The sequence below is a fragment of the Mastigoproctus giganteus genome, chromosome 9 (assembly GCF_048544385.1).
Source record: "Mastigoproctus giganteus isolate SK-2022 chromosome 9, ASM4854438v1, whole genome shotgun sequence".
Lineage (NCBI taxonomy): Eukaryota > Metazoa > Arthropoda > Arachnida > Uropygi > Thelyphonidae > Mastigoproctus > Mastigoproctus giganteus.
In genome coordinates this window covers 122,166,472-122,194,407 of record NC_143583.1, presented here as the reverse complement: position 1 = coordinate 122,194,407, position 27,936 = coordinate 122,166,472, and the positions used below count along the sequence as shown (strand labels likewise).

Here is a 27,936-nt window from a genome sequence, read left to right as displayed (position 1 = left end):
AAATAAATCTATATTTAATATAAAAATAAAATACACTGAGTATTTGGAGTTAAAAGTGATAAAAACCAGATAATACAGTGGACCCCTGCATTTTGACAAATTCGTTCCAGAGACACCATCCTATTGTGAAAATATGCTAAGTGAACTTACTACCACATTGTTTTATTGGTAATTCGTTCCAGGACCTCAGAAGTTAAAGGATGGAAAAACAATGTGTGGTCAACCCGTTCACAAATGCTGCTATTGGCTGAAAGGAAGGACTGTCTTGTCCAGTTGTAGACCATCTTAAGCCCATTCCATTGTAAAGTTAAATAAAGGTGTCAGTTAACGTGATCCCTGGTTAGTGGAATCAGCCACTTTAATTTCAAATCATTAAAATGCACTACACTTTCTTCATTATCATATGGTTTTTTATAAGATCTATTTCAAGTAATTTTGCGATATTTTTCTAAAGCACATTTCTGGAGATCACTACCATAAAACAAAAACAATTGTAGTTTCTAGTTTATTGGGCTTTGCTATTAGTGCAATCTATTAAAATGGGTAGTAAATTATCTTATTGCAGTTGTGATAATACCAGTATCTGGAATTATGATGAAATGTTTCTCCTTCCTCTTCAATCATATAAAAAAAAACAAATTTTCAGAATCTTTTCATTCATACCTTTTTAAGCTTTGTAAACTTGTTACTCCATATCTAACCTGCACATACTATTAGTTGCAATTTTTGTGTGCCATGTTCTTTGTTATTGATTGCTTATCTCTTACAGTTTTAAATTAAATTTTAGAATTTCCTCCAAAAAATGTCAGTGAACAGAAATATCAATCAGTATTAATTAAGCTTTGTACTTAAGAGTAAATTTATTTGTATTTTGCTAACTGGGATGAAAATATTCTTCTGATTTTCACGTATCATTTAAATTTGTTAATTGGTAATGTAATAAAGTGTAAATTTGTGATCTTTACTCTTATAGCCTGTGGATAATATTCATCTTATTTATGCTTATTAGAATTGCTCGTTGAATAGAATTTTTAAAATTCAGTTTGTAAACATGATCACAATGGCAGGTGCTTATCACATTGTACAATGAATTTTAAAAGTGGGGGTCCACTGTATTAAAATTTATATGAATATTACAGAGTTAAAAACAAAGATTTCAGAGACAGCTGTCTCCTTTGTCAACAGTAACTTTACAGCCAAGCTACATACTTAAATAACACTAGCAGCATCATGGCTGAAGGCTCGTGATCATGCAGGTATTAACTATTTAAGTTTACTATTTATACTGGAGGAGCATGTGAATGATCCATCCTCCATATGCTCATGGAGGCCATAAATGGTCTGTGGAATTGTTCATCCCATCCTAGGATCACCCTCTTGAAGAGGGGATAAATACAGACTCCCCATGTCTCCATTAATTATGTTACATTCTGAACAAAGCTTAAAAAGGTATGAATGAAAAGATTCTGAAAATTTGTTTTTTTTTTATATGATTGAAGAGGAAGGAGAAACATTTAAGTTCTTGAGGCAATACTGTTGCCATTACCTATGTGAACTGTTCAAATAGGTATTGGCACTGTAAATGGCTCAAGAGGGGGATAATTGGGGTAGAGTAACACATACCAAGGGCCACTATCTGCTGGTATTATTTAAAGCTGTACCATGCTATAAAGTTTCACTGTTAACAAAGGAGATGGCTGCCTTTGAAAGATCCGGTGTTGTATTTAAGACTTAATACTTAATACTGTTTATTATTTGTTTAGCTTTTGACTCCTTAGTTTATAGATATATTATATTTTTATATTAAATATACAGTTATATAATTTTATTCTAGTAGTCTTTGTGATGTATGTGGGTTGCTGTATTTATTGCAGTTATTATATGCCATTACACTTCAATATTCTATGTATTTTGTCATAATAGATAAATATGTAGTAGTGTTTTGAATTTTGAGTGGGTGGGTGGAATTAATTTTGTGCATATTGATGTTTCTTGATTTTATGTACTCTGCGTTATTGTCAACATTGCATTTAAACATTCTAAAAGTAGTGATTTCATTTACGCTTTATTCATGTGATTTAAGAAATTCATTGGATAATTTTCTATTTTTACTTAAAGATTGAATTAGTGAATGTGTGTATGTGTGTTTCCCCCCCCATAAATTAGTGAGGTTGTATTACAAGTTTCTTAAAGTTTATTGTAATTTGTGTATGTGTGAGAAAAAAAATGTATCCTTATCTGAAAAATAAACCACACTCTTCAGACCTGCCATTTAGAGAAAGAAAGGAGGAAAGAAATAACAAAAAAAAAAAAAAAAAAAAAAAAAAAAAAAAACTTTTAGTACAGTTTTTATTAATGGCCTTACAGGAATTACTCCCTGCACCTGAATGAAGCCAGTCAACTATAACCACCAAACTGGCCACAATCTGTCTAAACGGCAGTCTGACTCTCCCTTTACTGTTAGCTCTCCTATTAGGGGTGAGTTATAAACATTATAATCAAATCAATTGCAGGTTAATTCAATACAAACATAAGTAATAAAGGGTATGTACATAAATTGAGTTGCATGTATTATAATAAAATACACTGAAACTTACTGCATGCTGTTTCTTTAGATAAGTATATTTTGCTTTGAAAATTTTACCTTAAATATCTGATTTGCATAGGAATTTAAAATAGTTTTTTTCTAATAGCAAATGGTTTTTTAGCTTTTATATAAAATTTGCTAATTTCATCCTTATGAAAGCTAATTTATATTTTGCAGTGCATAAAGCTACAATACCTGTCATACTTCACTTTAATAATTATACCTTAATTTGTTTTGTATTTAAAGTTTTGCCATGTTTGACTTTATTAACTAGTCACATACATTTGCCATTTATTTGCCAGTTTAATCTGTTTTTCTTATCATTAGCTATGTAACGTTTTGCCTTATATGTGCATGTGCACTTAGGCAGATATGTGGTGTTAATAAGCAATTTCATTTGTATTAAATGTTTTTGAGCTAAGTTTAGAAATAAAACATGTTTTATTTTAGGTAACTACATGGAACAAATAAATGTGTTAATTTAAAATACTGAATTTCTAGCTAATTCCAGTCATTTTGAATTAAATTTGAAAACAAGCAATTTCTTAATTCTGAATCTGCTGATTGTTAGTAAAGGGAATGATTTGAAAAATGAAGTAAGAACATCTGTATTTAGTTATGCACATTGAAACAGTCTTCATGCAAAATGAAACTTGTTTTTGCAATTTGTTCTGCAGCATTTTTATTATTTTTTTTTAATCAGTGAGCTCTTACATTCTGAAATGAGGTAATTCCTTCTTTTTTTGCATTAAACAATAAGGCATAAACATATTGGTTGTTGAGACAATGAACAGTTCTTAAATTTATTTTTTTTCCTTTTCTCGTTAGAAAGCAAATCTATTTAAGTGATGACCATTTGACTTCATTATAGTTTTGTTGATATGAATGAATTCTTTATATGTCAGGTTTGTTATTTTGTTTGAGTGTCTGGTGTCATGGGTGCCATTATTATTTAAGAAAGGTATTAAATTTTTAGTATTAGAGCTTTAATTGGGATCTTGGAATGAAGAAAATGTGACATTAAGTATTGTGTGTAGTGCCACTTTTGTATACATAGTAAAATGAAATAAATTTATTTCACTCTATTTAGAATTCTCTTGTTATAGAAGTATATTTATAAAGGTAATTCAACTAAATAGAGATAAATGTGCATGTTGAGTGTAGAATGTCTTATTCTTAACAGGTGCCCATTTTTATTTTTTGGGAAACGTTTTTTTGATTTTTCTTCTTGAACTTCTGGTGTTCTTAACGGATTACAATACTGCAACTTTTAAAAAAAGTATTAAAAAAATTAAACTATGTTCACATATTCAAAATTTCTTTTTTTGTTGAAAACTACAACAAAGTATTGGACATAAAATAGAAACTTCAACCTCGTAGTTGGTTCCAATTTAGAAGACAGTTAAGAGTGAAAAATTATTGCATGCGTAGTATATTTCTACCAGTGTGTATAAATATTATGAAAATGCATATTTGTTAACATTAGTTACTGCCATTTTCAGACTTATTTTAGAATTAAATTTGAATTTGGAAAACATTGAAACTATATATGTTGCTTCTCACAGAGTAGCAGCGATTTCAGCTTTTGTCTTGCACCATGCCATGCTTTGTGCAGATCTGAATAGTTGCAAAAAGTGGTGTGGCACCTGGCAGGTTCTTGCATCCAATTTCTGTGCAAAAGAAAATCACTTCAAAAACTATTGCAGTGAATACAGCAATGTTATTTTTGAAGGGCACCTATAGGATGCATCACCACCACCACTGCTATTGAATGGAACTTAGATAACACTTCAACTAAAATTAACGCTGTTATCTTAAACTTTTCAGAGCACATTCTTGTTATAGGCAACGAATGTAGAAATGCTGAATGAAGCTCTAAATATTACAAAAAGAATAAGTTCAACTTCTTCAGGAAGTGATTGAATAATGGCTATCTTGGTTATGTTTGGACATGAATCCAGTTCAGTTTGCTGCCTTTTGGGAGACAAACTGGTAAAGAAAAGATCTCCTTCTGACTGAAAAAGCATTCAGTCCAGGATGCCACCTATGCTGGGAGGAAATAGTGAGCTAGAAAAGCTGGGGAAAACCTGTAAAAGGTGCCCTTGCCTCGTTTAAGGAAAGTGTCTTAAAATTATTCGTGGTCGTACCTGGCTACAGTTAGTGGTTGAGATGACCTTATGGGTTCTTTAGGCATCTTGATTTGGTTAGAAGACACTTGGAAATGAATTCCATCTGGACAGTCCTTCCTGTGAACCATTGCTGGCAAATATTTAAGTGAGTTCAATTTAGAACTAACGTTTTATGGTAGGAATATATTTTTTCTGGTTTGTACAATAATATATTTTTTGTACAAGTATATTTTTTGACCCTCTTTTGTAATGACTAGGAGTGATACTTAGGGTTAGTTTACATGATGTATTTGGAATTTCTGCTGAGTATATTGTGTAATATACATGTATGCAAACAAAGTAATAGAGAAAATTGTCAATCCAAAATAAATGTTAGCATCCTCACTGGCAGCAGAAATAGTAAGTGACCACAATATTATGTAAACTAAAAAAAAAAAAAACAAGGTGACAAAATATCTAAACTAGATTAACGATGAGATGTGGCAACTACATAAGGCAGAATAATCGAATTTTCCTAATCATTTACGTAAGTTTTCTTGTAATTTTATTGCCTGCTCATAACTGGTTAGAACAAAATTAGTGGACAAATGAGAATAGATGCTTCCACCCATTTTGTAATCTTGTCATTTATATATATTAAAACAATTTTGAACCAATACGAACAACTTCGAGCAAACTTAACACTACAATGCTCACTCAGTTACCTTGATAACATTGAGTTTTAAAGAAACTTTAAAATTGATAACCATAAATATTTTCAGATCTATGAAGTTGAAATAATCTGTGGTGGCCAAGTAAGAACTGTCGAGTTGGTGGTTTAATTCTCTCAGAATCACATTCACATTTATGAAATGTGAGAAAACAATCTTTTACTATCTGCAGGTGATGACAAGTGTCTTATAATTTTTAGAAGACTGTCTTCTAAAAATTAGTGTCTATATCAAAATTAGTCTAATTTTTCTACTAATGCTGGTGTTCCCCCAGGGTTCGATTCTTTTCCTATTGTACAGGGTGATTCAAAAGTTGTGTACCATTATAAACACCAAATTTCAGAGCTAATTATAAGGATGACTGGGTTAGTGTTTATGTATGGGGTGTCAAGTACTGTACACTGTTCAGTTGCCAAAGAATTTAACCAACTGAATCCATGCTGGCCTCCACTTGATCAGCCAACCAATGTATGACTATTAAACAGCTTTAAAGAAACAAGTGTTGCTGATCGTCCTCAAAAAAGAGACCAAAATGGTAACTGAAGAAACATTAGTATTGGTGTAGCATGCAAACAGCCCAAAAAAATCTGAGCAAGTCAAGCCAATGTTGAGCATTTCAAAATAATCATTTTCCCCGAACTTGGTCAGGATTAGCATGGTGATAACTAGAGTTTGGATTTTTATGACCTTACCTTTAAGGTGAAGTTTATAGTTTACCTATAAACTTTATGTAAACCAAATATCAGTTTGCAAGTTTTTTTTTTTAATATAAACATTAACATTTTTTAAAACATACAAAAACCAAAATGTATAGGCTAAGGTACTAGGCTACTAACACTTAAGTTTCTAAGTACTTTCCATCACATTGCGGTACCTGTATCCACTCCAAATGTTTAGGAGTTAATCTCCTATCTTCTGCTAATATTTGCTTGTCAGCAGAGAAGGAACAAGATGTGATCAGGGCAAAATTAAACTCCTTAATGACATCGGGATATAGAGGAAGTTCTTCAATGGGAGTATCCTCTAAAACTTGGGAAATTTTGCATATGCGAAAAGCTAATTTGGGCAACTGAGATGAGCAGTGGTCGAATCAACCAATACCTGAGATTCTGTCAGAAAAATTACATGGGGTTTGGCAGATTGATAGTGGAAATGGACACCGTGAGGTACAGAAATGTTGAAAGAAACAATGGAAATAAAATAGTACAAGAGGGATTTTATTCAGAAATGGCAGCATAGTATAGTGCTGTCTGCCATGATACAGATGCATCACTGCGATAGGTGAATCTAGCAACAGTTGCACGATTAGTTTTATCCAGAACCTTTGATGCAAGGAGATACGATTTAGATGATTCATCTGAATCAAGCTTTCCAACAATAAAATTAGCTATATCCTTCATAATCCGTGGTTTCATCAACTGAACCCCACACACAGCTGCTTCCAGTATCTTTGCGTATATTGTAAGTGCAGTGCAGTAGGGCTTCTACAACTTTCCCAAGTTATTGACTCCTAGAGGATAGTCATTGCAGTGAAAGTAAGTTATATAGCCTACACAGTGTTCAGTCTTTTGGATTTTATTAAATAAATTATTTAATAAAATCAATGAGAGCATACTGATTTATAGCAGTCCAAGATAATTTTTCCGTAACGTTGATTCGTCAGGAATTTTCCAAGCTTTTGAAGACCGGATTGTTCACTTTGTTCGAAGGAATGCTTGCGGCAACCATTGCTTGGCATAAATCTTCACTAATAGAGAAGACTATTCGCTACTAGTCTTCTCTATTAGTGAAGCGTTACTTATTCGAAGTAGTGCAATACATTTCGTCTGCATATCATTGTGTGCTCTTCCTTCATGAGTGAAGGAAGAGCACAATATGATATGCAGACAAAATGATGCCTTTCACCCTACTATTGTAGTTGTTCTTTAAGAGTTATCCATGGTATATCTACCCCAATGTTATATTAATATACATACCTCTTTATTGCAAGTGTTGCAATATATTATTTTTCCATCTATTTGATGTCTTTTAGACTTCTATAAAAGAAATCCATTTTCTAAAAAGCTCGATTTTGGCTTCATTTCTCCAACAGCTGAAGTTTCTACTGTATAAAATAAGTTGAACGAATAATTTGTTAAACTCAGTATACTGTAAAGTTTTAAATTATATCTAAAATTACACTACGGTGTCATGAGTGACTAAAGTTCCAATCAAAATAACTTTGGGATTTAGCCGCTCGTGCCGGCCCACGCTGGAATGTGAAATGATTAAATGTAAATTCCCATGGTGTTTTAGAAATATATTTTAAAACAATTTGATAAATAATTTGTCAATTATCGTAAGACAATGTGAAAGTTGTCAGCAAGTATAAAATATATATATATTTTGAAATTATGACCTAATGTGTAAAATATGAAATTATAAGCACACTTCTTTACGATCCTCAGACATGGACACAAAGTTTCATGCCTTTATCTAAACGAAAAATGAATGATAATACAAAAAAATCCAAACCCTAGTGATAACACAGCTTGACAGGAGTGTTGAGTAGGTGACAAAACAGATGTATCGTTTGTGTTGGGCGATGAGGTAGTATTTTACCTAAATCTCAGTAGACTAATTTTCATTATTAGACTGACAGTAATCCTAATTTGAAACAACCACCCATTGAAATATTTTCAGTCAGTGGTTCTCATTTCTTTGGCAACAGTTACTGGTGGCACATGCTTACATATGCTACAGAGTTGCTAAACAAATTTTCTGGATAATCTGTTACAACAAAGTAGCATCACGTTCTTCCGTTAAGATGGAGCACCATGCATTATTCATTGGTTGTGAGAAACTATCTCAAACAGTTCATCCAACATGTAGATAGGATGACGATGCCCAGTTCAATGGCCTCCAAGATCACTGGACATTCATGAACTTAAGGAAGCAAACATTGGACTGCTGTAAAATTACCAAAGAGGCATTGATACATATCCAGGCATTGTTCACACAAAGAATTCAAGTGTTTGCATTTGGAATTGTTCATTTTGAATATCTGTTAACAATGAAAATAACTTGCTCTGTGGAATACAAATTTTGACTAACCCTGGTACGTTAATCTTCCACTGACCATAAATTCTATCCCTAGTTCTGCTGATCATAGCATGCTACATTTCACTTCTGTTTGTGAACCTTACCCTACACAAGCAACTTCAAATTCTGAATATCCAACAGATTTCTTATTCTAATCTTTAGGTAATTTTTCCCATACAAAGATAACCTAGTTAATTTTGATTTTTATAAAACTCAATCATGTCTTATCACACAAAGGAATCGACTGCTTCTATGCTTATTTTTTTAACCTTGACTTAGTGACCTAAATCATTAGGCCACTGAAAATTTTACTTTTTATGACCAGGTTTTGGTGCATTATAACCTTAGTCGCTAATGCACCAATAAAACCCAAGCAACAACAACAACAACAGCTTATTTTTGATAGTAAAGTCATGTTCATTGGGGTTTAACATGACCTCTGCATCTCAGTGTTTTCTCCTTTGCTTTCAGTGTTACTTTTCTTCTGATCAACTCATCACTCTTTACAAATCTCAAAATATTTCTTACCATGAAATGCTGTTCCCACAACTTAGGTGGTGCACCCAAAATTCTGAATGGAGTTTCTAGACTCCATTCAGAGGAGGCCAGTCAGGTTAATTAATGACCTGTCTTCACAGACAACATTCTCTCTGTTTTTGATTCATGCTTTCTCTGTATGTGGATGGTTCTTCTGAATTGCTATGTGTAATCTCTTCCAAACCAGTTGTATGTATTACTGCCACAAGCAGTCAGTAATTATTCACTATCCAACTAAAATTCACAGAATCAACTATTCACCTTTGTCATTCATCTGTTCAATTTCTGGTTTCTGGAACAGCCTTCTTTCACATTTATTTTCCAAAAAATACCACCTACAAAACTCAAGTTTAATGTTAACAGATATTTCATAAGTATTACATTCCAATGCCTTTTTGTTTTTATGCCTCATTTAAAAAAAATGCCTCCTGTTGATTTCTCTTCAATTTGAAAACAGAATTATGGGCATCTCCAGTGACTGACACATCTCAAAATAATTCTTTCCATATCCAAAAAAAGTTTGACCTTTTCTTTGGAGGATTAATTCGTAAATTCTGAGAGCAGTGGTGACCTACTGTGTTTCCACTGCATGGACTGTTTTTTCCTCATTTTCTGTGAAGAAATAATAGCAATGATATTGCTGGAAAACATTTCAATTCTTGAAAATAACTCTTGTGGAAAATAACTTGGTTGTGCAGAGAATGTGATCTGACCTGACCCCTTGGAAATTTATTCCCTGCAATCACACTGTCTCCTCCGTAACCAGGTCTTCAATTTTTGGCGCATTTCTTAAGTATTCATTTCTATTGGTTATTCAGCAGGGGCATCCATGGATTCTCAATCCCCCATAAACTGCTTATGCCAAAATTATCTTGTATTCAGAAGAGGTACATCACTGTATAGCGCTTTCATGTGTTCACAAAAAAATTTGGTACATTCCCTTTTGTAAATACAGTAGTGTTGACTAATTGGAACCAAGGATGGTTTAGACTCCTGATTTGTTCAGATTTTCGAACTTATCAAAAATGCTGTTCTGGAGACTAAAGTTTAATCAGTATATTAATGAAAACACTGGCTGTTGAGGGATTGTGTAATTTCTTTTTTTTTTTTTCTTTGTTAAAATCCAGGCTCTTTTCGCACAAAGGTCCAGATATGGGTTCTCCTAAACTTTGTCTGTGTGAACCACAAATAAGCTGCATCTTCAAGGGATGGGTCACTAGCTGTTCTCATAGTTCTTTTCTCTCTTTAAAAATTTTTTCCATATTGTTTTTGTCTGTTATTGTTGACTTCCCAATTTCATAAAATTTTGCTAACAAAGGCCCACTTTCATTTGAAAGTAGGCCTTTGAAAGTCTTTAAAGTCTCAATCTTAGACTCACTAGTTAAATTTCTGCTTTTATTGATTGATGGTATTTTACTGTTTTAGCTTTTACAGACCCAAAAAAAATTCAGTGAACAGAAATATCAGATTACCAAGTGGTTAGTTAGTACTATATGTATATTAATTAAGCTATATAAGTGCAAATATATTTTTATTTTGCTAATCTGTGGATGCTAATCTGTGGAAAGAGTTTCAATTTTTGCTTATCATTTATTTTCATTGTTAATGTAATAAAACGTAAATTTGTGCTTTATATTATTACTTTTAGAGCCTGTGGCTAATATTTCTCCTGTTTCACTTATTAGAATTGTTGTTTAATTGAATTAAAATTCAATTCACAAACATGATCACAATTGACTAGCATTTACTACATTGTATAGTGAAAGGTATTTTATTATTGAATATTGTAATGTGGGGGTCCAATGTATTTGACATGCTGTCCATTTGAAGACCTTAGCAGCACAGTGATAAGTGTATAGAACTTATCACATAGGGTGCACAAAAATTAAATAAGTGATTGGTGAAAGTCAGTGTTAGGATTTGTTTTTGTTAATTTTATTTTTCTTATTAGTAGCAAGCATATAAGCTTATAGGATCAGTCAAAAAAAAATTTCACATATACATTCCCTCTAAAAGTTTGCCCAGTTCCTCGTTGAATTTATTTAAGCTATCAGCGGCAACAGAAACTTTGTTCCAGCAATCAACTACATGCTGGCTAAAGGCAAATCTCCACATATCTATTCTACAAGTTTTTCCTTAACTTGAATTTATGCCCCCTCAGGTTTGTATTCTGTATGTTTAACCCATTCAAGGCCTTATACCTGTCAGACCACCTTGCTGGTGCCTAGTTTCCAGCCGCTTTAATTTGCAGAACTGAAGCCTTTCTTGATGAGAGACCCCCATCGTTCCCTCACCAATCTTGTTGTTCTGCTCTATACTTGCTGAAGCAACTTTCAGTCATTTGTAAAATGAGGCCCCCAAACCTATGCAGTGCTCAAGGCATGGCCTGACCATTGCCTTATACAAAGGGATAATTGCCTCTTTTTTTTTTTTTTCCCCTACTAGAAAAATTTCTGTATATTATTGCCAATGACCTGCACTGGCATCCTGTCTGGCACCCAGAGAACTTCATATCTGACTTCACAATCATATCCAGGTCTTTTTCATTCTCTACCTCCCTGACTGTAGTACCACACAGTTGGTACATTTCTCTGAGGTTACTTCTACACATGTGCAGTACTTTGCATATAGGTAGTACTTTGTCAACTTCACTCTGGATGCCCAGATGTTTCTAGATCCTGTTTCAGTAGCACTGTCATTAACAACCCTGCCAACCTTTGTATCATCAAACTTTGACATTAAGCCCGTTATACCTTCATAAATATACAAAATAATATAAGATTATATTATTTTGTAAATATACAAAAAACAGCATGCCCAACCTGACCTGGGGAACTCACTAAGAGCAATGTAAATTAATTGCCACTGTCTCCCACTCCACCACCCTTTTATCCAATGTACCAACTTGCCCTGAATACTGTATTGCTCCAATTTGTACAGTAGTCTTCCACATGCGTAGTGTCAAAGGCTTTTCAGAATTTAAGTACAGTTGTGCCCTATATCTGCTGATTCAGTTACCTGTGGTGGGTAACTTCCACTGGGAAGAAAAAAATTTTAGAGTACTAATTGTGTGCATATGGTTTTGGTCATTGTGGACACAATGTCACATGATTTTAGAGTACTGTTTAGCGGCCTCATTTTAGGAAGGATGTAGATTTGTTAGAATGAGCAGAAAGAAGGGCAACATGGTTGGCTGAGGGGAACAAAGGGGTACTTTTACCAAGAAAGGCTCAAGTTCTGCTAATTGCAGTGCCTGGAGAGTAGGCACCTGCGAGGTGATCTGATTGATGTGTATAAGCCCTTGGATGGGTCGAGCAAGCTGAATGCTCAGATTCTGTATGTAGATTCAATTCAAATATAATGTAGATTCAAATTGAGCAAAGGTAATTGTAGAATAGATGTGTGGAAATTTGCCTTTAGCGAAGTGGGTGGTTGATTGGTGGAACAGAGTTCTTTTGTTGTGGAAGTTTATAGCCTAAATAAATTTAAGGCTGAGCTGGACAGGCATTTGAAACAAATGGAAGGGTGAAATGTGAGGGTTTTTTCTTTTTTGCTGACGCTGCATAAGCAGACTCGATGCTGATGGGATTCTTCCTCTTGGTCAGACTTCTTACATAATCAACCTTAGCTTGCTTAATGTTTTTTCACTTGATTATAGACTACTTTCTATTCATCATAGTTCTATATCACCTAATTTTTATGTGTTCCATGCATTTTTCTTCTGCCACAAGTCTAATCAGATAATCTGACATCTATTTAGTTCTTCACCTATTTCTTTGTGTGAAAAGCCTAGTAACTTTTAAGATTACCCTAAAATTTAGAATTTACTCCGGAATATCACTTTGTGCAAGTTCAACTGTCTGAGGTCACCCTTACGAAAGAAGTCTACTCTTTGACAGTACAGTAATTAAGCTTTTATAATCTCACATTAATATACAGTGATCACTGCCACCCAGCTGTGATTTATGTGCTAATTGTTGCATGAAGAATAGTTGTTAATCAGATCAAGAATGTTGCTTCCTCTTAGGCGTTTGTAAAACAAAGGACAAGTTATGTTCTGCGGGTAGTGCCGTAATAATGTAATAGTAGTTTAGGTTTGTAAACACAAAAAAGAGCATATTCAGAAAATTACAAAGTACAATAATAACAATCCTTTCCAAAATTCCTTCAGAGTTCTATCATGGTTGATTCTTCTCAATTTTTGAATTTATTTGTACTGACTACTGTAAACATAAAGAACATGTTTACCACAGTTAAAAGGATAAGTAAACATTTCATGCAAACAAAGGTTTAGTTTTTATTTTCTAGTTTAAAGCCAATCATTGGTTTTTTTGTTCTGGCTGATGCCCATCCTTACTTTCCTGGTAACCCCTTTTCTGTTATCCCTATAAAATCCCTTATGACAATTACCAGTAATTGAAATTTATTTGTTATGCTCCTTGCATTAGTGGACATGAGAGAATACATATAGCTGTTTTACTGATCTAACAGTTCCTGAGATTATTTATTTGCTCACTCATTAGGAACAACAGCAGGCTTAAAATCCCCAACACCTTTCATGCAGCCCTGTTATTAGTCTGCATATCCCATCCCTGCAAATCAAACTAGCTGTTTTTCTTATCTACCCAATTCTATCTCAGCAAATATTCTTGTATCACTTCCATTTAAGTGTATACCATTCTGTAAGTCTTCCACATACTTATTGTTTGGACACGAATCCATTTTACTGCAGGGGTGGGAAACCTTTTTACATTGAAAGGCCAAATTGTATTTAACCAAGATACTATTAAGCTGCATGGTGAGAATTAAATATATACAAAAACATATTTTTGTAGGCATATTTACAATTTTAATTACAGCCTGTTATGGTATGAGGAATTTAAACAAAATTAGCGAAGACATTTTTTTTTGGTAAAGATAAATCTAAAAATAGATAAATTTAGACAAACCATTTAATGACTTGGTTTGCGACTGCTTAAAGCCAGAGTCTGATATTTGGTTCCCACAACATTTAGTCTAGTTTTAATTGGTCCTCCAAGTGAATATCCATCAAGATCTCAAGCTTGTTTTAATGTTTATGAAAACGTTATTCAAAACAATAGGTTATGCCAAACAAGATAGAATTAAATGAGCATGTTGACATAGATGTGGCTATTCAACAGCATTTTTCAATATTAAAGATGAGTCTTCAAATAGACATCAATTGGGTGTAGTTGAATAGCTAGTTTCGGTGTGAGATTTTCTTGACATCAGCAAACCTATTTTTATTCTTCAATTCGGGAGTCTCGAACAGCTGTGTATTCTTTCATGTTGCATTTCCTTAATGATTTGTTTGTATCCTGCTCGTTAATTACTCTTCAGGTCAGTTCAGGAAAGTGTTCAGATTGATTAAGCAAGGTTTTGAAAAAGGTCAGCTTGTTCTGAAAATGCCTGTATATTTAGATTTGGTTTTACCTTGCAAAAAATATTCAGATCATTTTGCTTTCACATAAAACCACACATCTGCAGAATTCTACTTTGACAATTCACAGATTCAAAAAAGTGTTTTTGCAAAGATAAGTTTGCAAGTATTTGTCCTTGGGACAACCAGTGCACTTTAGAATGATATTAGCATTAGTAGAGGCACGCAATGCAAGAAAGCAAGCTTATGCAGCATCAGCCAAAAAAAAAAGAATGAATGGAGGGAGATTCCACCCCTCCATTCATTCCAAATACCTGTCCAGCACAGCCTTAAATATATTTAGGCTATCAACTTCCACAACAAAGATGGAAGTTTGTTCCACCAGTCAACTACCTGCTGGCTAAAGGAAAACTTTCACACATCTATCTCCAATTTGAATTCATTCCCTCCCAGGTGATTATTCTGAGCAAGAGGAAGAATCCCTTCAGCATTGAGCATGCTCAAACCATTCAAGTCTTTATACACCTCAATCACATCACCTTATAGGTGCTTAGTCTCCAGACACTAATCTGCAAGATTTACCTTTATATAATAGCCTTTCTTTGTAAGAGGAACCCTTTGTTCCATTCACTAATCTTGTTGCCCTGTACTTGTTCCAACAGCTCTATATCCTTCTTAAAATGAGGCCTCCAGACCTGTATACAATACTCAAGGTATGACCTGACCATGCAAGGGGATAATCACCTCCTTATCTCACAACATTCCTGTATATCATTGACAAGACACCATGAACTACTCTTGCAGACTGTCTGCACTACTCAGGAAACAATATTCTGTAAAGATTAGTGAATTAGAATAAATGCTTTGCATTTACTCCTTTTCTTAACTAGAAAAGGGAATGTATACATTCAATTTAATGCACACATTTTATTTAACATATTAGTTCTTTCAGCCTCTCTGGCCTGTGAAGAAAATCAATGGGTATTTGCCAATTACTGAGTTGGCACTGACAGGTCTTGCACTAACTATACAGTTATCAATAAAAATAATTTTTCCTCTTCACTTTGTTTTGTCCTCTGTTGATCTATCCAATATTTTTATGCCTTAGTTAATTTTGTTAATGTGTGGCATAAATGGAAACCAATTTATATCAAGAGAATAATGTTATAGAAGACTTAATTTCAAAATATTTTGAGAGAAATAGACAGTGCTGCAACCGGTACAGGTTCCCTGCCCTGGTTTACTGCCTTTTGGGAGACAAATTGGTAAAGAAAAGATTGAAAAATCATTCAACCCAGGATGCCATCTATGCTGAGAGGAAATGGAATGAGTTAGAAAGACTGGAGAAAGCCTAACACTTTAAATTTCAATTCTAACTTAACTTTAAGAAACTTGAGAAAATCTTAAGATGTCCTACCCTTAAAATTATTAGTATCATTTACAACAATAGAAAAAGTGTGTTCTTATCTTGGTCCTTTTCTACCAATCCTTTTTTAGAAAGTTATTTTTTATTTTCCTGACAATTGAGCAGCCACTGTCAACACTGGTTATATAGAAGGTACATTCTGCATGTACCTTCTATATAACCAAAACAAAGTTATTGTCTTGTGTTGCTTGACTCAAGCCTCCAAGATTGTGCTGGGAAGGTGTGCTTGAAGGGCTGCCCTGTTCCTTAAGCTTCACGTAGCCTATCGGAAAGCTGACTTAATGCCTCAAGATATCCACACATTCTCTAGAATGAAACAGTCATCCACCTTGGCTATATTATGTCTCACTATGAATAAATCCAAATATGAAGCAAGTTGCGTGAAGAATGTAGCAATGAGTTGCAAATGAACTGCCATCTAATTTTAGACTTAGATTTTTATAGTGTCTTTATTTTTTGTATATTTTTAGGCTCTTTTGCATATTTGTGCCTGTGGTGTCACTCTGGTCCCCTGCTTGAATTTAACATATAGACTCCCAGCAATAAATATAGATATTTATTTTCAGTACAATTTAAACGATTCTAATTATTTAAATTAAAAAAACTGGTGCCTTTTAACACCAGTAAAATACCAGACTAATCAAAAGAAAAACTAACTTTTCGAATACATCAGTTAAATCTTTTATAACTTCTTCTGGTTCACAGGGGAATCAAACCCTCGTCTGTTCCAAACAATGTCGAAGGCGAATGACTATCCAGCAATTGTGCTAAGCGTGAGCACTCAAAGTGCTATAAAGATAATTCATATTTTGTCTTCTGATCTTTTTTCTAATTTTCTTTAATAGCATTTTTCAGGAATGCTAAATGAAAATTACTTTGCCACTGGAGCTCATCAACAACTTTATTAAATAAAATTGGCATATAGTAATATTTAAATATCAGTGCATTATATTTTTAAGTTTCCATGGAAAATTTTTACCAAAAAATTACTTTCTTGCACATTTGGTTTTTGAACAGTATGTACTATTTTCACAAGTATTAAATTATACACTGCCACGCCAAATGACCAGAATCTTGTTTTGTTGCCTTTCCACACAGAATTAGCCAAGATATTGATAAAATCCATAACGTGGCATATCTTCAGCTTTTCAATTTCAACAGGTGTTAATTTCTCCTGAAAATATGGATGTGTACTCCTACAAGATAGTAGGATTCAAATTCTGGTAATTTGGCCTTTCAGGTGTGTGTGTGTGCAGTTATGAAATTCCAGATTTAATGATTTTTGTATGTAAGCTGTTGTTAGTTAGCCTGCCCACATTTAATTTTCTGGATTTCATATATTATATTTTGAAAGGGTTCATAATTATTTGAATTAATTTGTCAAATACAAGAATGCAAAAGTCTAGCATGCTGCAATGGCAACATGTCACAGTCAGGTTTTCAGCAGTTGTTACTGGAGCCTACTCAGTCTCGGTTTTTCAGTTCAACCTTATCAATTTACATCAGTCATTTTTTTATGTATTTTTACAATGGTTTCTTTCTTATTTCCCATTTTTGGTGGATCAGCATACATGGTATGTAAAATGCTAGGTACATTTAAAGCACTTTATCTTCATGTCTGTCAGTTCCTGTTCATCTTGCACATAACTCTTGGATGGATTGGATGGATTTTTATGACATTTTATATTTTTTATCTTTGAGAATGATTTGTTGAACCCTTCAAAATTAAATCAGTTGAATAGAATTTTGGCAGTTATTTACTTATTTTTACTATGTGTCACTGCTCTATATACTATGTATACTGATTGTAGTATTGAAGTACTGGTTAGTGTAGTTTACATTATTCAGGTTCCATTATATTGGAACCTGAATAATGTAAGTAAAGTGGGCACGTTACTTATTCCTACCTTGCATATCTCAAGTATGCACTACTAATGTAGTTGCATACTTGAGATATGCAAGAATTTAAAATGCATTTCATTAAATGAAATTTTTACATACAATGTTACAATTTACAAAATAAAGTGTGCATATGATCTGAAAAGTGTCAAACTACATTTGTACTTTTGCAGCCAGAGCTATTTGTCAATTTGGCCATGACTTACCATTAATTTAGTGGTGTATGATCTTCAGCTTTTCAATTTCAGCAGATGTTAATTTCTGCTGAACATCCTCTGTTGCGCTTTGCTTTTACAGCACAGTTTTTGTCTACTTCAATGGTTTTGTCAGTCCTTCCTAACCAGTTCAAGTCTACTGTGAATTTCCAAGTATATGTATGGTGTAAATGTTCGTTTTGTAAACATTTCACGTTACTTATTCCTACATGAAATGCTGTTGATGTTACTGGAGTTTCTAGTAAAGACTAATAAATCATGTGCATTAATTTCTTTAAAGTTGCTTAAAACAAACTAAAGCACCAAACCCCCTATAGTCTTGGAGGATATTTTTACTATCCTCTAAGACTACATTACTGTGGAACTTGTCACCGATTGTAATTTGTGTTGTCTCTTGTTTCTACTTAATTAGTAATTTTCAGCAATGAAAGCAAACTTCATTTCTTACCAGATTCTTTTCTATGAAACAAAGTCAGGACTTTTTCCTCATTACGGAGAGAATGCAAATCAAAAAGATTCATATTTGTTCAAATTTCTGTATTTGTAGCAATAACAAATGAAAGGAGAACAAAAGTAAGTGAAATCAGAAGGTTTCAAAGTGATTTACACGAAAAGGTCGTGATATGGTTTCATTGACAGTGGGTAGGTGGTACTAACAACTGCTGGTGTGTACTAAAGTATAAGGTATATGTATGTGATTATGTGTGAAAACAAGAAAATAATTGCTGTATTTCTTTTGGTCAGATTTTAATTTTGAAAGGTTCAAGAAATTCTTCTCAGAGAGCAAAATATCCATGTTATTGCCACTGCAGGATATTATCACATTGCAATTGTTTTCCCAATCGTGTATTTATCTAAACATTTAATGATTTCGATACTTTTTATTTGTAAGTAGCATAAATGGCATTTATACTAATTGTTTCTGACCGTCAGTTTATTCAAGATGTATTCTATTAATTCTTTTCATACTCATCTTAGTACACCCCCCCCCCCCCCCCAGGAAGTTTGACTTTGTGTAATGGCCTAAACTGCCAATGTGCCATCAAACAACCAGCCAATCTGTCTAAGGCAGGCAAGTCAAACTGGCTGGCCCTGTGCAATTAATTCTCAAGGGTTTCACAAGTTATGGGTGCTAATGCTATATAATAATAGTATAGCATTAGCAGAACACAACTTTGGAGAAAACTGATATAAAATTTATATAAGATTCATGATTTATGCTTTTATCATTTCATGTAGTGACCCTCCATAAATATAGATCACAAGATTGCCCTTTTTTGCATAATGGAAAATATGCAAAAATATTTAATGGCATTTCTTTCAGTAATGCCACTGAACCATCTAAGCACTTAACATCCCGAGTTTAACATCCCTATTGTTTTGGCAGCTAAACAGTTGCCAAACTGCAGGAGTATTTGCAAAAAAACAAGGGAAAGAAAAATTAATACAGTCGGTCCTCGTATAACACGTGTTTACATTACACGAATTCGATCATACACGATTTATAAATATGGGAACGTTATCTTACATAACATGAACCGAATTCGCTTATGCACGATTCGCCTTTGTGTTTACAAGAAATGGCAGTCGAATGCGGAATCACCCCAACCGAACGCAACACGATAGGAATGAAGAAGATGCTGAAAATGTACTTATGTGTTTTATATCAGTGAAGGGGAAACACATTTCACCATAATAATGTAAAAACCCACACAATTCCAGCTATCGGTATAATCGCAAATGCAATTAGATGGAGTTTACTACCAGTTTATAACAGATTCCACTAGCAGAAACGAAACTGGAAATTGTTTTATGGTAGTAACCCCCAGAAATGTGCTTTAGTAAAATGTGGGGGTGTTAATAGTGTATCTCGGCCTTTACGGTGTTGTTTATTCAGTTGTGTATTAAGTGTTCCTCCTCGTTTTGTAATTGTGCTTTGAAAATGAGTAAAATACTTAAAAGGTGTGAAAAGGAAGCGTCCTGGCGAAGACACTGCAGATTCAGAGAGAGAAAAAAAAAGAAGCAATATCGATAAACAGAGGCGGACTGGGTCAAAAATTCTTACCCGGGAAAATTTATAGTGGCCTCATACTACGGTTTATGGCCAAAATCTCACCGGCCACCGGGATTTCCTGGGTAAGGCTTATGGCCAGTCCGCCTCTGTCGATAGAGAAAAAATATGAAATTGTGAAACGCTTTGAGCGAAATGAAAGACCACGTGATATTGCACGTGCTACAGACCTAAATGAGGCAACGCCGAGAATTACAAAGAATGCGGAGAAAATAAAAACCAACTTTCATAGCAGGAACAACTCAAAGTGTAATTAAAAACCATTAGATTAAGACACAAGAATTGGAAGAGATGGAACGGCTGTCATCTGTTTGGATAGAAAATCAAACAAAAAACAAGTTTGCTTGAAATAGAAGCAAAAGCATTAGCAATATTTTATTACGTAATAGTCGTAATAAAATACATAAGCATTTTATAACGACTTACGTATTATAATTTATACTTACGTATTTACGACTATTTTATTTAATATAATAAATTTTTTACGAATAAAATACGTATTTTATTCGTAAAAAACTTTTAGTATTAAAAAATACTAAATATACTTATTTTTTATTATTTATAAAAATTAATAAAAATATTTATTTTTTATTATTTTATAATAAATATGTTTTATTATGTATTTTAATCGTTATAAAATACTTACGTATTTTATAACGATTAAAATTACCCGATTATTTATTGTGTTTGGTAATGTTTTGGTTCCAAATGTGTGTTAGATCTTGGGTGGTCGGCACATAACCCCACTTTTCCCATGGGGCCTGTTTATATTGCACGAGGGTTTCTAAGAACACAACTATCGTGCTATACAAGGACAGACTGTACAGTAATACAGGGTTCAACGAGTGTTAACTGTTTTCACAATTATAAAATTTTGGGTGAATTATTAAGCAGTTCATAGACATCAGAGATTGCTTCAATTATGCTTTTCTTGGCAAATTAGGAACTGGTGTTGAGAATGGTAACACTCAAGAAAGAATCAAGGGCAATTGTATTGGGTGGGAATTTGGAAAAACTGCATTACAAATTGTTATTACAGCATAATACCAGTGAGGCATAGTCCCATCCTGCTGGTTGGGAACATTAGGTTGGTAGATGACTCATCAACCGGTGCAATACCACCACGTTGCTTATTGGAGGCTTGAAGTCGTGAAACCCATGTTTAGTCTCTAGAGCAAAGTTTCTGGCATCCCCCTCCCCCCATACTACTCCTTCAACCCATGCACGGTACTAAGTACTATAGGTTTTGATACCTTTCGTATTTGGTGTTTTTTTAAAAAAAAAAAGATTCTTTGTTAATTGACTTTGGAGAAAACAAAAGTGGAGCAGAGCAATAGTGAATTTGATTAAGCCTGCACCACACTGCCACCTATGCTGAGAGGAAATGGAATGTATCATATATTTTTCACACACTGCACGTTGGTTCCCAGACACCTATGTGAGTGTTGTATACTGATTTATGAAATGTGAATGTATGTAGTGAAATGAAAATTTCCTTCACCAGAAAAGTGACTGCAAACAATGCACTTATTACCAACAGACAGTAGCCTGTCTATTGGTAATAATTGCAACACCATTTAAGTGATGTAATGTACTGTTGATGGAATTGAGTTCTCGTGAAGGGCATAAAGTCGAACTTGCTTGATGTGATGGAATGTGTTATAAATGCTCTTCTGAACTTGGACAGACATTTTAGGCAAACCACTACTTTTTATGATGCAGTCAACTTGTTTTCTGGAATTTTTCCATCAGATGTATAACAGCATCTGACAATAATTATGATGAACTTGATTTGGTGAATTTGTCATAATACATTGCATGCTCTCTTTGACTGTAGTCATTGGGCTTTACAGTTTGAAGCCTTTGAACAGGGATTGATGTGTATGGAAAAGAAACTTTTTTTAAAATTATTCTCTGATACTCAAATGATTCATCTTTATAATGATAAAAATGACGTGTATAACATCTGATCAAAAGTTATGGAGTTTTTAATTAATAAATTATTTTTGGAGACCCTCTATTGAACCCAAGCATAACCTAAGTTTGCCACTAGTGTGTGAACAATGTATTGCAAAGAAATTTTCCCACTAGGTGCCTTGGTATTGCACTACTCCAAATAAAGAGCTTGTGGAGATATATAATGCTGTCTATATGAACATCCTAGTGATGATATCACAATATGCAAGATGGTATAGTAAATATAATACTCAGTTTTAATTGCAAATGATGCAAGAAAGCAATCTTATTCCAACATCAGCAAAAAAGCAAACACTTCTGGTATAATCTGTTCACCCTATTCAGTAGTTTACCTAGTCTTTCCTTATATTTATTCAAACTAAATAACCTCTACAGTATCACGAGTTCCAACAATTGACCATCTGCTGGCTGAAGGTGAATTTCTGCACTTCTATCCAGTCACCCTTCTGTTTGAATTCATGCTTCCTTGTATTGATTAACATTAGTTTTCCTTTGATGACAGAAAGGGATTCCAGGTGCCTCCATAGCCAGGTGGGCTGGAGCAGCAGTGCGTAGCACACGCTTCTTGATTAGATTGGGGGTTCGAGCTTGTGACCACCAAAAAGTCAGGGAATGACCACCGTATATCCCGGGAGCAATATGGCCTTAGTTGCTAATGCTCCTAAAAAAAGATTCCATCAGTTCATAATCCATTCATCAAAACTCAATGCATTGAAATCCTTAAACATCTCATTCGGCTCTCTTCAAGTGCCTTGTATCCAGGCATGCAGAAATGAAGTAAGAATAGCTGTTTCTTCTGCACCCATTTGAACAGATCCATCTCAATGAGACCTGTAGGATGTAGCCTGACATTGCATTATACAGTAGTATAATCACCATCTTATCCCTACTGGCAAGATTAGATTCAAGTTTATCATTAATAAACTTAAATTTATCATTGATGTAATGAAGACTCTTGCCATTAAGTTTTAATGGCAAGCAAGAATCTTGGAATTGATGCCATTTTGAGGTTGGTGATGAAAAATGCTTTGAAACATTAAGTTTAATTATTCGGGAATCATTCGACTTGGAATAAGAGAATAGCTAGGAACTACAGACCTTTCAGTCTTAACAGTGGTTGAAAATTCCATAAAAATGAAATTCATACGTAAATAAGATCCATTGCACAACTCTGTATTGATGGTTCCATTGTTAACAGCGTGTCTTTCATTCATAATAATTATGATATTAACTTTATTTTTATTTCCAAATAATTATGATATTAACTTCTATCTTTATTTCCAAATTTCTGGCACTACCACCAGTTTTATGAGAAAGACTGCCCATCTGTAATTTAATACACAATAACAGTGGAAACTTGCAAAAGAAGTGTTTTAAAAATTGCATCAAAGCTAGTAATGATAGTTTATTCACATAAACCTTTATAACCATGCATATTCACAGTTTTGAATGTTAAATTTAATTTAACATTTCAAAAGTCTTGAAAAAAGTTTTCAAAAATTTGATTTCAACATTAGTTTCTAAGAAAGTCCTTGAAAGCTTATTTTTTTTTTTTAGCAGATTCATTTTAGAGGACTTTAACTGTATAGCAAATGAAATTTGAATGCAGGGTAGAAAATCCACATTAGAAAATATTCATTAAATATAAATGGAATTGTATCAGCATGATTAAAATTATTATGCTCATTATGATTACAAGACAGTTGCCAGTACAGTAAACCCCTGCTATTTGCAGTATCTGTATTCGCGGTCACTAATTTAATATAAGATGAAACCTAAAAAAAAAAAATAAAGAAAAAGTGAATTTTAAAGTGCCGTGAACCACCATAAAAAAAAAACATTGGCGTGGCTAAAATTATCTTTCCTGGCCAAAACAGTGCTCAGTGGGTGGGGGGGGGGACAGGAGTGACAAAATCGTGAGTCTGGATGTTTCTCGCTAATCCTTGTTCAGTATGTGTTATGCGCTTGTCATGGAAGGTTTCATCGTTTGCTTTTAATTTATATGCTTATAAATTGAAAAAAATTTATAAATTGATATGCTTACAAAAGTGATAAATCTACCATTTTGCAGTGTAAAACTTTTTTTGAGCATGTTAATGGAAGAAAGTGACTTTATTGTGGACAAGTTCTTTCTAACCCATACAAAAGTATGGCTGCGAATAAAATTGAGTTATTAGACAATTTCTAATGGTGCAAGTGTCTCCTCAGTGGCAAAACATAATAAAATCAACGAGTCAATAGTACAATCAATCAAAAAATTGGAAGAAAAGAATCCGCCGTAGTGTCTGTGAAAACGTGCTAATTGCTTCAAAAATTTGCTCTGTAACTCGTGATGTTAAATTAGGGAAAATGGAAATGGAAAAAATGGAAAATGTTAAATTAGAAATGGAAAAATGGAAAATGGATTGAAGACCGAACTCAAAATAATTCCGTTAAGTTCACTCATTTGTGAAAAGGCAAAAACATCTTTATCAACACTTTAGTGAAACTGGTGATAGCACTGAATGGATAACTTTTTAGTTAGCAAAGGCACTGGTTTGAAAGATTTGTTTGATCTTTTGATCATAGTCATATCATGAAGGTACATATAATACATACATAGACAAAATTTTAGACTAGTTTTTCTTATATATTTCATACTTTGGCATATTATGGGAGCCATAACTCAGTTTTCGGTATTTGCGGCATTTCTCAGGAACGTAACCCCTGCGAATAGTGGTGGTTTACTGTATTTATAAATTTATACGTTATATTTTTGTTAAATTTTGAGGGCACATTAATTAGACATTTGGGAAGTGGATTTTAACTGCTATACTTTTGTAACCAACCAATAATGAAATTAGAATGGAAATTTTTCAGAGGAAATCTTTTTCATATTTTAAATATATTATAAACATCTATAGCTGCAGGGTTTGAGTTGATTTTTGGTTTATATAAAATGCCTGAATATTACAAACATAGAAAAATTGAGTTACTCTTATTGATCAAAATAACCAGTCAACATTATTAGGGGTAAGAAAAAAAAAAGTTGGAAATATTAACCAAAATGAGAAGTTTATATTTTTAAAATTTCTAAAGGAATTTCTGTGCCATGCTCTTTTGGGAAGTGGATTTTTTTACTAATTAAACATAGATTAGTGCAAAGCATTTTAACATAGCCATCTACCAAAGTACTTAAATTAATTAATTCAGTTGGCATAATTTTGGTTATACAGGTGACCACTTAACACTGATAATTTTTTCTGAAAAAACAGTACTAAAAAAGTCCTGCTTCATCCATTTTAAAAACTTGTTGAAGAATAACACACAATATCCCCTCTTCAATAATTTTAACAAGTTCTTTTTTGAAAGTTTTGGCTCCTTGAACTGCACTAGCAGCTTCTCCCTGGATTTTAAATCTATTCAACCAGCCCTTTTCTTTAGATCTCTCTCTTTTTTTTATAATATTTAACTTAATTGAATTCTGCATTGGATATTATCTTCAATAAAATTATTGAGAAGTCTCCATTTCAATTCTAATAGCCAGCCTAGCCCTAGTTGTTTGCAGTGGAATAGCTGTTTCCTGCTGCTAAAATTCTTTATTTTTTATAATTGTTCTTACAGTTAAACTTGCCAGTCCTAATTATGGCACACATCTGGTTGTTTAATGTTTATTGGAAGCAAACTGGAATCAGTTTGCTTCAAAATGTCATTTAATTTTCAAATACAGACCTTTTGCATTTAGTCTTTGTACTGCTTCCAGATGTTGCTCTTTCATTATCTGCCATTATTAACTCTTCAAAAATGTAACTGCATTAGTTGCATTAATTATGATACAATGTTCAATTAAACTATCCGTTACGCACAATATCTAATTTACTTAGTGATGACTAGACTTCAGATCAATGCATATAACGCAAATATTACAAGCTTGATTGCCGAGTGGGTAAAGTACCTGCCCGGCAACCCAAAGGTCGTGGGTTTGATTCCCGCCTCGGGCTTGGATCAAAGTACTGCAAAAAACCTTGGGAGGTGCGATATGGCCACAGAAGCCGATGCGCCAACAACTACCAAATAAAAAAAAAAAAAAAAAAACAAGCTTGATCTTTTTTTTTTGTTTTAAATGTTGATCTCGGAACTATGTAACAAGTCACTGTACTGCAATTAAATTAGCGTGGGAAACGTTTTAATGCTGTTTTGCTTCATTTTCAAGCTATCAACTCCAAATAAAACATTTCGTGAAATATGCAAAAATGCAATCCGTAAAAGAGTTATAGCGGTTTGTGACAGCGTAATAGTCAGATGTGGGTTATAACAGTGTTATAGCAAATCAGTGTAAAGCGAACCACATAACGATGGCCGCTATATCTCATTGTGAAAGACATTCACAATATAACAAACTATGCCAATTGAATAAATCTACTTTGGTATTTGGCTATGTTAAAATGATGCATTTGCACTAACCTGTTAGTCATTCTACCTCGTAGCATTTGAAGCCTTTTATATTTTATAAAAGTAACTGACCTGTTACAGTAAAATATTTAATTTGTTAAATATTAACCCTCTTTAATTCTGCCTTGGCATATCAATATTAGATCTTATAATGGATTATAATTTTTTGTAATTTTTTAAATGAAAAATTTAAAACTTGTCATACATTTTATTTCCTTTAACACAACTAATTAACTCCAGTAAATTGACATGTCTTCCATTTCTACTTGATCAGTTTGAATGATGCCTCTTGTGGAAGATCATTATTTATTGATGTGCAGGGTTTCACACCTTGCATTGTGCTCAGTAATTCTATCCATCTTTGAGGTGCTATTATTTCTATGATCTAGGCTAGATTGTAAAATTTCAATATAAATTTATATATGTGGTTCATTTAGTTCTATTTTAGTAGTACTTTTTGTACATTTATGAACATAAATTAAATCTTTTTGAACATTAATTTTTATTATAGGAATTTTTTTAGTAATCACAATTAAATAATACTGAAATGTTTTTTCTAGTAACAGATATTTAATAAACTTGTGTAAACAATACTTTTTTTTATGCTTTATGCAGTATCCTGCTACAACTGTGGCAGAAGTGGTCACATTGCTAGAGAGTGCAGAGATCAGGGTAAAACATGTTATAATTGTGGCAAGACTGGTCACATTTCTAGAGACTGTGAACAGGATGACAGAAAGGTATTTTTTGTTATTCATTATTTTATTTATTCAGGTAGTTACTTTACTTTTCAAATTATGTGGAAATCCTTGATAATCTCCAGATCTATGTTTTCAATATATATGACAAGAATTTATCATTTCATTGAAGTGTAGAGTAATGACTTTGCTCTTGTGCATATGTATAGTGCATTTGCATTATGCATGGCCCAAAATTTGGTGGTCCCAACAGTTTTGTCTTATCATGCCATGCCCACGGGTGAATTCAGATAAGTCTATTCTACAGGACTTTTTTTTTTTTTTAATATCATACATAATCGAAATCAGGATCAAGGCGTTTTGACTAAAGTCAAAAGGCATAATGTAAGTTATATGGATTCAGTGTTCTGGTTAGCTGAACAAAGTCTTGCCAATCTATCATGGAGAAGGCAAAGAATGGAATTCAAGGCTTCAAGTGAAGATAAAATTGATTTTGAATTTCTGAAGCCGGAAGGATAAGTGTTTGAGATATGTAGTATAATGGCTAATCTGGTTGGCCTTATCCAACCAGAGTAGCCACTACAAAAATATGCTTCATAAGTGTTTAGAGCCTTTCAAAGTTTTTATTTAGAAATAAAATATCATTAATTTTCAAATTGTTTTAAAATGGTTTCATTGGCCCTTTTATTGCAGGCATTTTGGTGGGAAACAGTAAGCCATGACCATAATTTTTCATTTTGAATCAGGCCACGTGTGTGTATTGCCACGTGCGCA

At 33.4% G+C, this 27,936-nt stretch overlaps 1 protein-coding gene across 3 annotated transcripts in view; it reads left to right on the top strand.

Annotated features, from left to right (window-relative positions):
* LOC150080689 (uncharacterized) overlaps positions 1-27,936 on the top strand; it is a 75,378-nt gene that overhangs the window by 37,246 nt on the left and 10,196 nt on the right. For 2 of the 3 annotated variants that reach the window (XM_090381751.1, XM_090381750.1), the window contains exon 3: positions 27,080-27,204. In XM_090381751.1, coding sequence (XP_090237877.1) covers positions 27,080-27,204 — 125 coding nt within the window. Of the gene's footprint in view, positions 1-1,514; positions 2,479-27,079; positions 27,205-27,936 lie in introns of those variants that run through there. The other variant, XM_090381752.1, reaches the window with a different exon arrangement.